Here is a 14,320-nt window from a genome sequence, read left to right on the forward strand (position 1 = left end):
ATCCCAATTTTACTAATGTTAAACTGAAACTCTCCGAGTTTGACTTCATCAGCTCTGTAAAGCTGTGTGAAATTAAGATACTAGGCATTTGATTTCAAAGGCCATGCTTTCTCTGTTGAACTTGTCTGCCTCCCCAAAATGGTATAAAACATGTTTAGGACAAAAATTGTGACTGATCAAGAAAACACAAAGTTTTTGTGGTTTTCTGTATCTTTTACTTCAACTGATTTCATCTCTGCATATTGTCCCATTGAATTTCCTTTTCATAAGCAGAATCCACTCATGTTCACGAAGAAACACCTCTGCAATCAATTTCTTTTTCTTATGAATGATGAAGAGATGCCCCACCAGTCACAGTAGGGGAAAGAGTGCTGACCTGAAGGCTAATTCTGGTTCTGTTGCTGCCTAGTTGTTTTTCTTTGGAGCAAGATACTTAATAGTGCTGAAGGTTGTCTTCATTTGTGTGTGAAAGTAAAAGTGCCTTGTGATTTCAAATGCTCACTCACCCTACCTTCTTTGATAACTCATAAGATGAATCTGTTGCCTTTTTCTGAAGATCACAAATTTGCTTAGATTTTTAAATTTTGTTTTTAATAATGTTTACAAAATTGGGAGGGATACACCCCCATTTGTGCCTCTGATTATGGTAGGGAGGGGCAAATGTTTCAGTTCTTTCTTTTCTTCTGTGTCTACTGGAGGAGAAGTAGAGGAGGGTAACTCCTTGCTGTCAAACCACAATAGCTCTGGGGCTGGGAATGGTCAATTGATGCTGTCTTAGAGAACACTGATATGGAGAAGAATGTTCCAAGGGTGTTACTTGAGCTCTATTTTTTGTTGTTGTTGTCGTTGTTATTGTTTTTGCTTGGCTTTTTTTTTTTTTTTTTTTTTTTTTTTTAGCTCTAAGACATCATCAGCTTCATTGCACCAGGGTTGAGAAAATATTTCCAAGGTCTATTGTCTGACCAAGTCCACTTTAGTGCATCCACAGATCCAGACATTTGCTACTAAGCTTGGGCAGGACACTCAAAGTCTTCTGCTGGCTTAGATGAGTTGGCTGTTATGTCCCTCATGTACATCAGGTTGTTCTGTCCACTACATTGACATCAGTAACTGAAGAGGTCCAGTACCAATAAAGGCTCTCCAAGATCAGAGCACATATCTTGTGATTTTCCCTGTGGTGGGGGAAATACCAGTATACCTTTGGATGCAGCTGCCTGGTTAATTCCACTCCAGCCCCATCTCATGTAGAACTATGGGTAGTGCAATATAACTCAGCCCAGCCTGCTACCTTCCCAGTCCTCATGCACACCAATGGGTGCTATGGGCTAGTCAGAGCAGCCCGCAATAATCCCCAACAGACCCACTGCCAGTCCCAGTTTTTGTTCTTGCCAGTATATGCTGCAGCCTAGCCCACCAAGCCTGTCCCACATCCCATGTGGCTCTTGTGCCAGATTGGTACTATAGTTTAGCTCAGCCTGTCCCACTCCCATACTTGGCCCAAACGTATGTGAAATGGTGCTGCCCCTTGTTCTGCCCGACCTGGCACCAGCACTGGTTCTGGTACTCACTAGTGGAAGTTGCAGCCTAACAAGAGGGTACCCATGGTTCTTCTACCAAGCCTGCTCCCAGCCCGTTTTTATGCTTGCCAGAACATTCTGAGTGCCTGACTGGCCAGCCTATACCCATTATGCCTCTTGCATGTGACAGTGGGTGTGGAACCATAGTCCCCTCAGACCTAACCCAAACAGGTTCCACAGACCTGCCCAGATTGGTTCCCCCAGTCCCAGCTCTCACTCACACCAGTTCAAGCAGCAGCTTGACAAGGAAGTCCCTTGAGATCCCCTATGGTATCTGTTCCCTGCCTTGGGTCTTGAGCATGTTGGAGGTTGCTGATCTCAATCTGGCTTGTCTTGCCCTGGTCTCAGCTCTTGCTAGTGGGTGTTGCAGCCTAGTCCAATCCAGTGTAATTTATGCTCTATCTTGGCCCGTACATGGGCAGGTGGGTGCTGTGGTCTGGCCCTGATCACCTTGCCCTCAGGTCTTGCCTGCCCACTTACATGTGCCAGTGACCTGCTGTCAACCCTGGCTCACAAGCTCCCCAGTAGGAGAGCCAGTGGCCTACCAGGGAGTTCCTGAAGTTCCCCTACCAGGCCTACTCCCAGCCCTGGATTTCACTAGTGCCAGCAGGTGCTGTGAAATTTCCTGCCCAGTCCCAGTCTTTGCATATGCTAATGTAAATATTTGTGTGGCACCAGATGGTATTTTGATATGTATACTTTGTGTAAGGCTGACAATATAGTGAACATATTTGTAATCTCATTTATCATTTTTTTTGTGATGAAAACATTGAAAATACTCTTCTATAGATTATTTAAAACATAAAAGTATACAACCTGGTATCATTATCGGTAGGCTATCCTATCATAAATAAAATACCAGATTTTATTTCTCCTCCAAAGTATAATTTAATACTGGCTAACCTTTTCCCATCCTTTGCTGCTTCCTTTTTACTCTCTCCAGCCTCTGGTAAGCATCATTCTATTCACAACAGCTCTAGGGTTAACATCTTCATACTTCACACATGAGTGAGGTACTGAAGGTACTTATCATTCTGTGCCTGGATTATTTAATTGAACAAAAGGGTCTCTACTTGCATCCAAGTTGCTGGAAAAAATAAGATTTCATAATTTTTATGGCTGAAGAAAGGGTATTCCATGATGTGTTTGTGCATGACATGTCCTTTGTGCATTCTTCAGTTGGTGGGTGGCTAGGTTATTTCCATTTGTTAGCTATTTGAATAGTATTGCAACAGACATGAATGCAGATGTGCAGAATAGTTCGTTTTGAAGTTCTATAAATTCACTGAATGTGTTTTCTCTGTATTTAGGATATACTGGTTTTTCTTTTACTTTTTTTTCCCTGTGGTATTTATTTGTTTAGTTGAAAGGCAGAATGATAGGTTAGAGAGAGAAAAACAGAGAGTGCTTTCATTCTTTAGTTCATTCCTAAAATGCTTGCAACATCCATGACTAAGCCTGGCCAAAGTCAATATCCAGGAACTCAAGCTGGCTGTGGTGGCAAGAACCCAGGAACTTAGGCCATCATCCACTGTCTCTTGAGTGCAATCAGTTGGCCTGCAAGTTCAGTCGCTGGGTACAGTAGGTTCTCTTGTATGAAAAATTAATGCATCATGATGACACCCACCCCAGTCTTCCTTCCTTTTTATCCTCTCTCACTTTCTTCCTATGAATTGTATTGTTCATCCATTTAATTTTATGTATTTGAAACAGAGAGAGAGAGAGAGAGAAAATATGAAATACCTATTTGTTGGTTCTTTCTTCAAATTGCCACGATAGCTAGCGCTGGGCCAAGCAGAGCCTGCAGCCAGGAATAACACCTGAGTTTCCCATGTGAATGACAGGAAAGCCAGTATTTTAAAGCCTGATGCCTCTGGGGGTGCGCATTAACAGGAAGCTGGTAAGAACCAGAGGCCTGACTGTAACCACGCCTTTTGATCCAGGATGTGGGCATCCCTCAATTGCTCACCCTCCTGTACTACAATACCAATTCCCTGATTTTTTTCCCATTTGTTTTTCCCAGGATTATTTTACAAATGCAAATAAAGAACTGAAAAAAGACACTCAACAGGATTACCACTTAGAATATGCCATGGAAAATAGTACACACACAATAATTGAATTTAGCAGAGAATTGCATACATGTGACACAAATGACAAGAGTATAACGGTAAGAAATCCAGAAAAATGCATGCAAAAATACGTGATATACTTTATAACACTTAGAAAAAAAAAGAACAAATATTTTTAAATGTTTTTACAACAATGTCATAGTCTTCGTGGAATAGTTTTGAATCTTTTTTTTTCTTTAAAGATTTATTTATTTTTATTGGAAAGGCAGATATGCAGAGATAAGGAGAGAGAATAGTTTTGAAATCTCTTCAAAAGTGAACCAAATACATTTGGATAAAGGCATTTTTGTGCGAATTTCACATTTTGAAGAGCTGTTTAAAGTTTGAGTGATTTTAATTGTGAATGTGTTTTTAAGATCTCTATAAGGTTTGAAAATGGGTTTTAAGTAAACATGTGAGGAAATGTTTTAGACAACTGAGAATTATATTATGATATAATTTATGATTTGTAACTCAATCACCTTTGTGAATTTCGAAAATCAAGATGAATAGTAGGCTAATTATAATTGCTATTGGCCTACTATATGAGATTTGTTATTTTATGACTTCATACAAAAAGTAATGTCCATGTATATGCAAATTAAATACTTAAAGGATATATAATTCATGTGATACTTTAGAAAATTTCATGAGTTGCTTTTATCTTTGGTAAACCTAAAGCTTTAGAAATAGAGTAAAACAAATCTGAAGTAATTTTAATTAAGATACAGCAGAAAGAGTAAAAAGGAGGAGAGAGCCTATGCAAAGACATGGATCACTTCACATAATACACCATGCAATTATATTTCAATTGAAATAATAATTATAGTCATTTGATTTATTAAGACAGAATATAGGAAAGGGAACCTTTAAGTAGCTGTCATTTTATTGTTTATCTTGCAAGATCTTCTTACAAAGATCTGGCAAAATTCATTTTTCTGTGGGAGGACCGAGCAATTTCTTTTTATCCCAGCAAACCTTCCCACCCTGTAACCCTCTGGGTGATTTCTGTTGGTTGCTCCGTGGAAACAAACTTTCACCTAATAGTACTTGCTCCGGGTATCCACTTCAGTCCCTTGGAGATTCCCAGAATGCATAAATGAATATGGATTGGCAGTAATATCACAAACAAACCAGAATCTTTATTTGAACTTTCTGTAAATGCATACATCTGACTGAGCTAATATGTGGGGGAAAAAATCTATGATGAAATAGAGTCTAAAGGTAATTTTAATTATATTTATTCATTTGTTCTAAAATATTCCATAGTATAAAAATGTATCTTAATTATTTAAAGTCTGTAGTACATAGCAAGGATATTTGTTTGGCAATTACCAGTTACTAATTTAGAATTTTGGTATGATAACCATTTATTTTTTATTATTAATCAAAACATAATTAGTAAATCAATTGTCCTTGATTCTGTTTTGGAACAATTCCTTAATTCTTAATTTATTCTGAAAAAGCATACCATTTACTCAGATTCTTAATGTATTAATAAGATTTGCTCAACTAATGTTAAAGACCATGTTGAGAACTCAAAATATTGGCATTTTCTTCATTTCTGTCTCCTGCTTTAGCAGAGTGTTTTAAACTCCAACTCTGGGGAAAGAAAAGTAGGTACTATCAGGAGATGTAATGATGTCGTGTCTGATTCGCAGGACAGCACAGCAAGAGTGATCTGGGCCTACCATCATGAAGATGTGGCAGGAGCAGGGCCCAGGTACCATGATTCCAATCGGGGCACCAAGAGTCTACGGTTATTAAATCCTGAAAAAACCAATGTGTTGGCTGTAACATCACTGTATTTTGACCTGGTGAATCAGGACGTAAGTTGTTTTAGGTTGTTTGACTGTAAAATGAGTGTAGAAGGGTGTTTTTCTTTATTATGTTGGATATCATTTAACTGTGTGTTTTTTCCCCCTTTTTATTAAGACAGGTCCCCATCCCAAACAAAGGTACAACATATTGGTGCCAAATGTTTAAGATTCCTGTGTTCCAGGAAAAACATCATGTAATAAAGGTATGCAATTCACTCATAGACTATATTTATTTGTCTGGACACAGGAAGAAATAGCTGTCTTCAAAATACAAACTAGGAAAACAAAAATTAAAATGATTGTCAATTATAAAACTTATTCAGAGAACACAGAACTGAATTGGCTAATCCGCACACCATTTTAAGAGTTTGAATTATAGCTAATATTCTGATTACTTAATTTTAAATGTCAAATGTAAAAGTTTGGGGATTTGTTTGAATACCTCTGTTTATTCAAGTAACATTTCTAAAATTAGAATTGCTATTCTAAAAATTAAAATATGTTCACATGTTAGTAAATTCTACCCAGCAAAGTTATCTCTGCCATCAGTATTATCTGAGAATATCTGCTTCATTGAAAGCAGTGGATATTGACATAAAAATCATTCTATTCTTTGAAAATAGAAAAGAAAATTAGCAAACTTTCACCAAAAAAAAAATCAGATTTTGTTAATAAATGAGCCTGGTTTGTTTCTGGCATGCAATTTCATTTACCTGCCTGTTGTGTCCTCTAAAACCTTCTTACCCAGTTACTGAACAAATAACCATTTTTACAAAGGCTCTGTCTGGTAATTGTTAGCAGAAGAGGCTGAAGATATGATCTTAGTGAGATGGTGACCATGACATAAGAAAGAATGAGTTAGAGCAGGAATTTTGTAAACACTCTGAAGACCACACCTTGCCACACAGCTGCCAACCCCGAGACTGTCCTGAAGCCATGAGGATGTGAGAGGAGCAAATTCTTAGACTCGACTAGAGGGGAACATGTGGGTCTGATCACAAGTCCACTCTGTAATGCACTGTGTGTTCTCAGCTAAGTTACTCTGGGTAAGCCAATTCCCTGGTTTCCTCATCTGATGACCTTGGAAAGGTTTTGGCCACCGCCTCAAAACATTTCAGTAGAATTGGAAACACTGAGCACATTCTATAAATCAACATAAATTTGTTAATTTCTAAAATATTTGTCCAGTTGCACAGATCTGCCTTTGGTTTACTGAATGATTCACAACTACATAGAGAGGTAAAAGTGGTGAAGTTTGAGAATATTTGTGCTAATAGGTAGTCCGAAATGTTTGCAGGATATTTTTTGGTAAACAGAGACTTTATAACTGTTTGATTGTAGGTGAGTTATTTACCTCTGTGTAATAAGTTATTTTCTGTTTTGTACATGTGGAGGGGAAATATAAATTTGAATCTTATACTTAAGAATTTTTAGTTGGCTTTCCTAGAACTAATACTCAGATAAATGGGCTTAAATTAAGCACTTTTGGATCACATGTTGCTGCCTTCTGAGACATTTGCATTAACATGGATTTTAGTGAAATGAGTGGCTTCAGGGCATTTTGTCATGTTTGGTGGTCTATCAAAGAACAAAAATTCTTTACCTTGAGCAAGGAGAAATTCAAGGGAGGCACAGAGGTCAGAGAGGCGTGATCATACGAACTTTATTGTTTCAGAGGAACACATGACTGGAGTCTATACTTCAAAACCATTTGTACTTAAGTATTATGCAATAAGATAGATTATCAATATTTTAAAAGTTGTTTAGTATTATGAAATATTTTCTTTGTAAAGGAACTCGAATAGAATATCATGTGCAGTCCTCTATTGTGAAAATAAATTCAAGACAATTTAAGTTGCATAAATTGTTTTAAGGCCATTTCTTAAAGGCAGCTGAATCTGTACCTTCTACCAGATTATAATAACATTTTAATAAATTATTCAAGTAGAACTCAAAAGTCTAGAACTTACTCTAAGAAATTACCCAATTCCTTTTACATATTTTTGCTCATACACAGGATTTATTACAATACACGTAAAAAGATTGTTTTGATTTAAAGTCAGTATCAAAAATTGTAACCTGAAAAAATGTGAGTATTATCAGATAGATATGGAAATTATAGAAAGGAAAATTCTTGGTAATTTGCATAAAAACCACACCCCTCTCACCTCATCTCTGTGTCACAACTTGAGGCCCACTTCCAGTCCATCTAACCATATTCATCATGACTTTCTTTGAGCTTTGCCACTATTGTGACTTTAACCTAAATTTTTCTTCTTCTTTTTAAGTAGAAAGTGATTCTGTTTTCTTAAAGATCAGCTTTATAATAGGGAGTCAATAAGCCTCACAGTGCAATGAGTGGATTCTGCAATGGAATGCATGGGGCAAGTTTGAGACTCTTCTCTTGTGTTAGTCATATAACCACAGGGGAGTTGTTAGCCACCCACAGCCCAATATTCTCACTTAAATGAAAATAGTATCATCCTTACAGAACTGTTTAGATCAAGCATTAAGTGGGAGTTTGTTATTGTTACCAGTAAATATCACAGCATCTGACACTTAGAAAACTCTCAGTTACTAAACTTTTATTATCAGATTTGTTTCCAGTGTTGATCTCCATATAAATTTCATTGAAAATTAGTATTTAGTAAGGAATCCCAGAAAGAATAAAGAATTGTGCTGTGAGGTTTGCCATAGATAAGTGTTACTTTAGGCAAATCATTGATCTCTCTGTGCCTCAACTGGAAGTAGGACAGTAACAGCCACCTAAACTGGTTATTGTAGCTGATACGTCAATCAAATACGTTTAGTATTTTTGAAGTATTTAGATGAGGGATTGGCACATAACATCTGTTAAATAAAGTAAATACAATGATGTAGATTATTAGTAGCACAGAATTGGTAATGTTATTAATCTTGTTAACTTTCTAGGTTGCTAGAAAATCTTCCACTATCGAATCCCCCTTCCAAACAATCACATTTCTAAATAAATCCTAGATTTCCATTTATTTCATTTAGAAAGACAGTCTTGGAAATTTTCTGCTTCGGAGAAATACAGAGTTGACGTCAAGAAAGTGCTGTCGTCATTGTCTTCATCAATGATAGATGCAGGAAGGGAAAAGTCGTGCTTATTTAATGCTTTTGTTATTGTTGTTGACCTGAATATCATTCTTTCCATGACATTCAATATTGCTGTTCTGTTCAATGGGTAGCATTCATAAATCTCAATGATTTAATTTGGGAAATGTCTCCTGGGATCAGAACATGTTAAGAATAATTGACATTGAATAGCCGTGGAACCTTCTTAAAGCTGTATATTTAGAGTTCTGAGATACTCACTCAAATGGATTTTGCATGGTAGGCCCTTTGCAGCAATCTGTTTCAAATGGACTTTTCTGCCCAATTTCTCTATCGTTTACATTGCTTTTTGTTAGACGCAAAGACACCGCCACCAAACAGAACTTTCTCATTAACGTGTTTCTAGAATGTCAATTATGACAGTTTCTATTCTGAAAAATGTGTAATGCTTCTGGATTAATTTTAGTAAACTGTGGGAATATTAGCATTCTTTGCATCAAATTTTGTGACTTAAAATCTATTAGAATTTTTTCTTCTCTGGCAGCACATCTCCCTCTCACCCCCACCTCTGCCCCAAATAGGTGCCTTATAATTGCTGTGGAGGTTTCCCCCTGAAGGAACTAGCATTCCAGCTTGTTGTCAGGATTTTTTCTCTAACTTCACATCTTAGGTCCACTTTTTTTTTAATCATGTGCTCATCTACATTTTTGTGTAGCACTTTGGAGATGGCAGGTGATTCTGTTGACTATTGATTAAGTGGCAGCATTTTGTTTTCACCGATGCCCATTCCAACTCCATGGAATACTTTTTTTTGTAAATCAATGATGTTTTCCTTTTATCCTTTATTAATTTAACACATTTGCTAGAGGTGAAGTTTTGGGTCTGTTGATCTCTGTAGTATGGTGAAATAAGTTAAGTTTCACTCTGTGACAACTGAAAATACTTTCCACTTGTGTTAAGTAATCTGAAATATTTTATTTGGATATTTACATTCTTTATAACAATGGATTATTATTCCACTTATGACTTTTGTCATGAGTTGATGCAATGGATGATTCTTGATCAAGCTTGTGGAAGATGGTATACTATAAAGTCAAAAGAACGCTGGACTTTGGAAATCTGTGGCACAAAGTTTACAAATGTAACTTTAGTACTTACATCCACTTACCTCTGAAGTTGTATTTATGATTTATCTGCTAAAGAAGAGATAAAAATGCTTGGACATTTACTGTGGTTGAAACTATAATGTTGGGCACACACAAGAGAAATTCAGTCTATGCCAGACTTGGCTGTTGAGGTCATTTGGGAAGTAAACCAGTAGAATAAAAGTTCTTTTATCTCTGTCATAGGAGTTCTTTCTCTGTCACTCTGCCATTCAAAAAATAAGATGGTAGCATGACTGACTTCATAGTAATTATTTGTTTCAGATTAGTGTATTTCAAAAATTATGGGCTTAGATTGGCCAGTGTTATAAGCATTATTCTAGATCATTTTAGTTTATGTCTACCTCACAAAAAATTCGAGATTGGCTTATTGCGTGCTCTTAAACATCACTTGAGATTACAAGGTAATTGAATTTTCTTTAAAAGCATATCTTCATGGAAGTGATCTACTGTTCTGTCAATAATTAGCTTTCTGACCATAAAGTATTTAGGCTTGTCTAGACCTCAAATTCTTTGAAGCATAAATGAATTGGAACAGATGATCTTAGTTGGCTCTTTCTACTTCTAAAACTTTAGGACTTGATGAAGAAAAAAATATAGTCCATGCTGAGATCTTTTGGTCCAAGTTCCTGATGTGCTTGCTTCACATTGTGCCAGGGTAAAATTCCTTCTCAAATCTGAAAGTAACCTCTTCTTTAGCCCATCAGGAATGGACTTCCTAAACATGTATTTTGAGTCACACTACTCTTTTCTAGAGCATTCCAACATGTGGGCAAACACCTAGAAGGATCCAGAATGTCTACAGATATCTGTGGCTGTTTGATATCTTAAGAGAAACATTGGATTCTTTTTAAAAACAGATTCATGAAGTTTCTGTTCTCTGGCCTCACTGTTACAGCATTTGCTGTTTAATCTTTAAATTCCCATGCACTTAGCTTTATACAAATATGTTGTTTAACGGTTATTAAGTTTCTCTGTCAACTACTAGTTATAGACACAGAAAGAGAATGAAAATCACATCCAACTATGCAAACACAAATCTTTGTAGTGTTTCAAAACATCTGCTAGTGGCTGCTAATGGCTGACCAAAGGGTCAGACCATTTTATTCAAATCTTTGCTCCATAAACTACCAGTGTATGTCCTAGACTTCTTAGATCTTGGGTTTCGAATTGTACTTGTCTTTAATGTTAGTTATCATTATCAAATGCAGTAATCTTTTGTAGTGCGTTTATGTTTTGTATATGTTAGATAGTTTGGCCAGTGTAGCTGCATTCTCAATTTACTTTGAGTTCAAGATACCTATGAAGGAAGCCATGAACATAATGTTATTTTAAAATAAGATTGAATAGTAAGAGGGTCAGAGTGAGCAGTGCTCTCCTGAGTTAGGCACACAATAGTGTGTTCTGGGTATGTCTCATCACTTCAATGCCATTCAGAAAACTTGCAAAGGAGGAAAAATAGATCTTCAGTAGCAATTAAATGAACACAAGTGAGAATACCTGTTGCAAAGTAGGCTTATATTGCTTGTTTTCTTTCCTTGGGGGGATTATGAAGATGGGTGACTGAAACTTCATCTAGTGCATTATATTTAGCATCAAGATTACTCTGAAACATTGGTAGACAATAACTCTCTGTTTTATTTTGAAGAAAATATTCCCTGGGAATTAGATTTCATAGCTTGCTTCCATTACTCTAAACCAAATGAAATTTAAGCTTATTTCTTCCTGTTCTTGTCTAAGGAAGGATAAGAACCAACTGGTGACTAGCGTCTGAAATGTTCTTTCACATTCTTAAGCCATTTACTTAAGCTTCTATTCCATGACTTTAAATGATATCAGTTTCAACATATGCAAAAGACACTTGTTTTTCTTTTATCACCAGCTCTATCTCCAGCACAGTATAATTTTGAAGTACTTTAAAGGCTGAATGGCAAAATAGAAATGCCCTAGTGAATGTATTGGTAATTATTGGCTATAAAATTGGTATATAATTTAGTCCCTTTTTATTAAACAACTACAAAATATTTATGGAAATTTTAGGTGTTATCGATACAACAGGACTAAGATGTAACAGTAAGAATGACTTTTGATTACATACAGGGAGATATAGTTAAAATGCTAACCTATTTTTTTTCTGTGTTAAATGCCTTATCCTCATTGGAATTTCATTATGTCATGATTTTAGTTATCACCATTTTGCACATGAACATAGTAAGGTGTAACAAGCTTAAGTAACTTGTGTGAAGCAGGACTAAAACTTAGATATTAGCAAAGCAAGTGGATCTTTATGCAGTTTTACTAGCCCCAGCTTTCCAATTTTTTCCAATATCTGAGGGAACTTCAACAAGTTCAGGGAAAGTGGAATTAAAAGGTAAGCTTATTTTGGCGCGAAATAATTTTGTGATAAATGCAACATTTCATAAAACACATAATTGCACAGTAATTAAGACACACATAAACACTTGTAATACAATCACAAGAAACAGATATTTTCATTGTCTTATGTTTCTTTTTGTTGTTGTTGTTTCTGTACTAATTCTTAAAGTGAGATCTACCTGTTTAACAAAATTTGAGGTGCACAATATCATAGTATTCCAGGCTACTTTTGAGTCCTAGGATATTGGTCCATAGATTAAAGTTTCTGTGAACAGAAAAAAACCCTTTTACCCACCCACTCCAGAACTTTCCAAAAGTTTGTATTCAGTGATCCTGTGAACTAATTTTGATTTTGTTCGATGGAATATGAGTTCACTTTGGCCTGATGTTTTTATTCTTAAGAACTGAAAAATGCTCTTAACAATGGATGACACATGGAAAGTTTCATTTGTGACTAAGGAAGTCATTTAAAATTTTGTTAATATTATTAGGTTCAAGATTATACATGTGGCTATAAATGATAGAAGTTAAATTTTGGAAATGATACTAGGGAGAAAGGAACTGGAAAAATTTCTGGAAAGAAGGTAATGAGCCTGTTAATCTTTATTTGGACACATCGTTTATCATAAGGATTGTTGGAAGGAAACCAATAGCCTTCTATTTAAGTTAAGTTAAAAGCCTATAGTAAGTGAAAGTAATGCTAATGGACTATTTTATGCACCCTCATGAAACTAGTCCATAAAAAGAGACTTGTGAGAGAAAATACTATACTTTTTATTGTATAGTTAAATTTGTAGCAAAATACGTATAGTGAAATGCCCTATAGCAGAGACTTGAGGAGAAAAGTAGAAATGTTTGCTTTTCAATATTGGTTAAGAATCTGATGGTGTGTCCAGAGTCTGGTCATGTCTTAAATTGTGAGCTGAAAGTTGAATTCATTACAATGCAATGCCTGAGAGATTACATCCATGCTAATAATATAATTTAGTCATTTTAAGTATGAGTAACTGAGAAATTGCTCTAAGTGATCCTTTACCTTTAAAGTTCTATGACTTACTTTGTTCAGTAATGGGATTGACAAAACTGGAAATTCATAAAATGCATTTGTAAAAATTGATATGCTATAAAATTTGTAAATTTATAATGTAACCTGTAATCATCAGTGATCTTGAAAATTATAAAAGCGATGATAATTTTTGTGTGTTGCTATAGGTTATAACATGTCAATTTTAACTTAATACCTATTTTCAATGCAAAATCTATATGTGTAACAAGGTAGGATAGCATTATTCACCATTTGAACTTTGAACTTTTAATAATGTTGTAATAATGACCGAGCAATTATATATCAGGATGCTTCAGGAATTTATGGAAAATAAAGTTAAAATATACATTTATTTTGGTGCAAAAATATCTTGTGATCCATGCAATTTTTTCATAATGCACAAAAGATTCTATGAACCTTTTAAAGACCTTTCTATGCATCATTTCAAAGAATTTTTGCATCAAACCACATTTATATATGAATACGGTTTTCCAGAAATCTTTTGAAATACTCACAGATGTAAAGGAAGCTTACTTTAAATAAATGAGATATTTTACATTCAACTTTATACATTATGAATTGGATAATAGTTTTTTTTTTTTTACAACTTAATTTAGATAAGCCTACACAGTTATGTTCTCTAAAGTATCAACACTCTTTTGGTGCATTTAATCTCAATGTGTTTCTGTGTCAAAGCTTAAATTACGTATAAAGTTTTATAATGTATCTTTTAAATATTTAGTTCATTTATTTGAAAGGCAGAGGGACAGAGTCGAGGAGCGAGAGAGAATCCATCATCCACTGTTTGTTCTCCGAATGGCCATGATGTTGACACTGGACTAGGCTGAAACCAGGAGCCTGGAACTCCACCCAGGTCTTTCATGTGGGTGGCAAGGGTTCAAGCTCTGGGGCCACCTTTCATTGCCTTCTCAGGCTGTTGAGCAGGGAACTGGGTTGAAAGCAGTGTAGCTGGGATTTCAATGGGCAGATCACAGGTTGTGATTTAAACTGTTGTACTATATAAAACTGGTCCCTAATACTATATCTTTTAAAAGAAATATATTATAGTGATGCATCAAAAATGAATGATTGAGTCTCACTTCAATGAGTCCTTGTTAGACTTTTCTTGATTTATCTCCTGGAGTGCACA

At 35.6% G+C, this 14,320-nt stretch overlaps 1 protein-coding gene across 1 annotated transcript in view; it reads left to right on the plus strand.

Moving 5' to 3' along the window:
* The window catches only part of MOXD1 (monooxygenase DBH like 1), an 89,501-nt gene that overhangs the window by 29,308 nt on the left and 45,873 nt on the right, over positions 1-14,320 (plus strand). The window contains exons 2-4 of the mRNA XM_012927604.3: positions 3,601-3,747; positions 5,350-5,517; positions 5,628-5,711. Coding sequence (XP_012783058.2) covers positions 3,601-3,747; positions 5,350-5,517; positions 5,628-5,711 — 399 coding nt within the window. The remainder of the gene's footprint in view (positions 1-3,600; positions 3,748-5,349; positions 5,518-5,627; positions 5,712-14,320) is intronic.

Source organism: Ochotona princeps, chromosome 1 (assembly GCF_030435755.1).
Source record: "Ochotona princeps isolate mOchPri1 chromosome 1, mOchPri1.hap1, whole genome shotgun sequence".
Lineage (NCBI taxonomy): Eukaryota > Metazoa > Chordata > Mammalia > Lagomorpha > Ochotonidae > Ochotona > Ochotona princeps.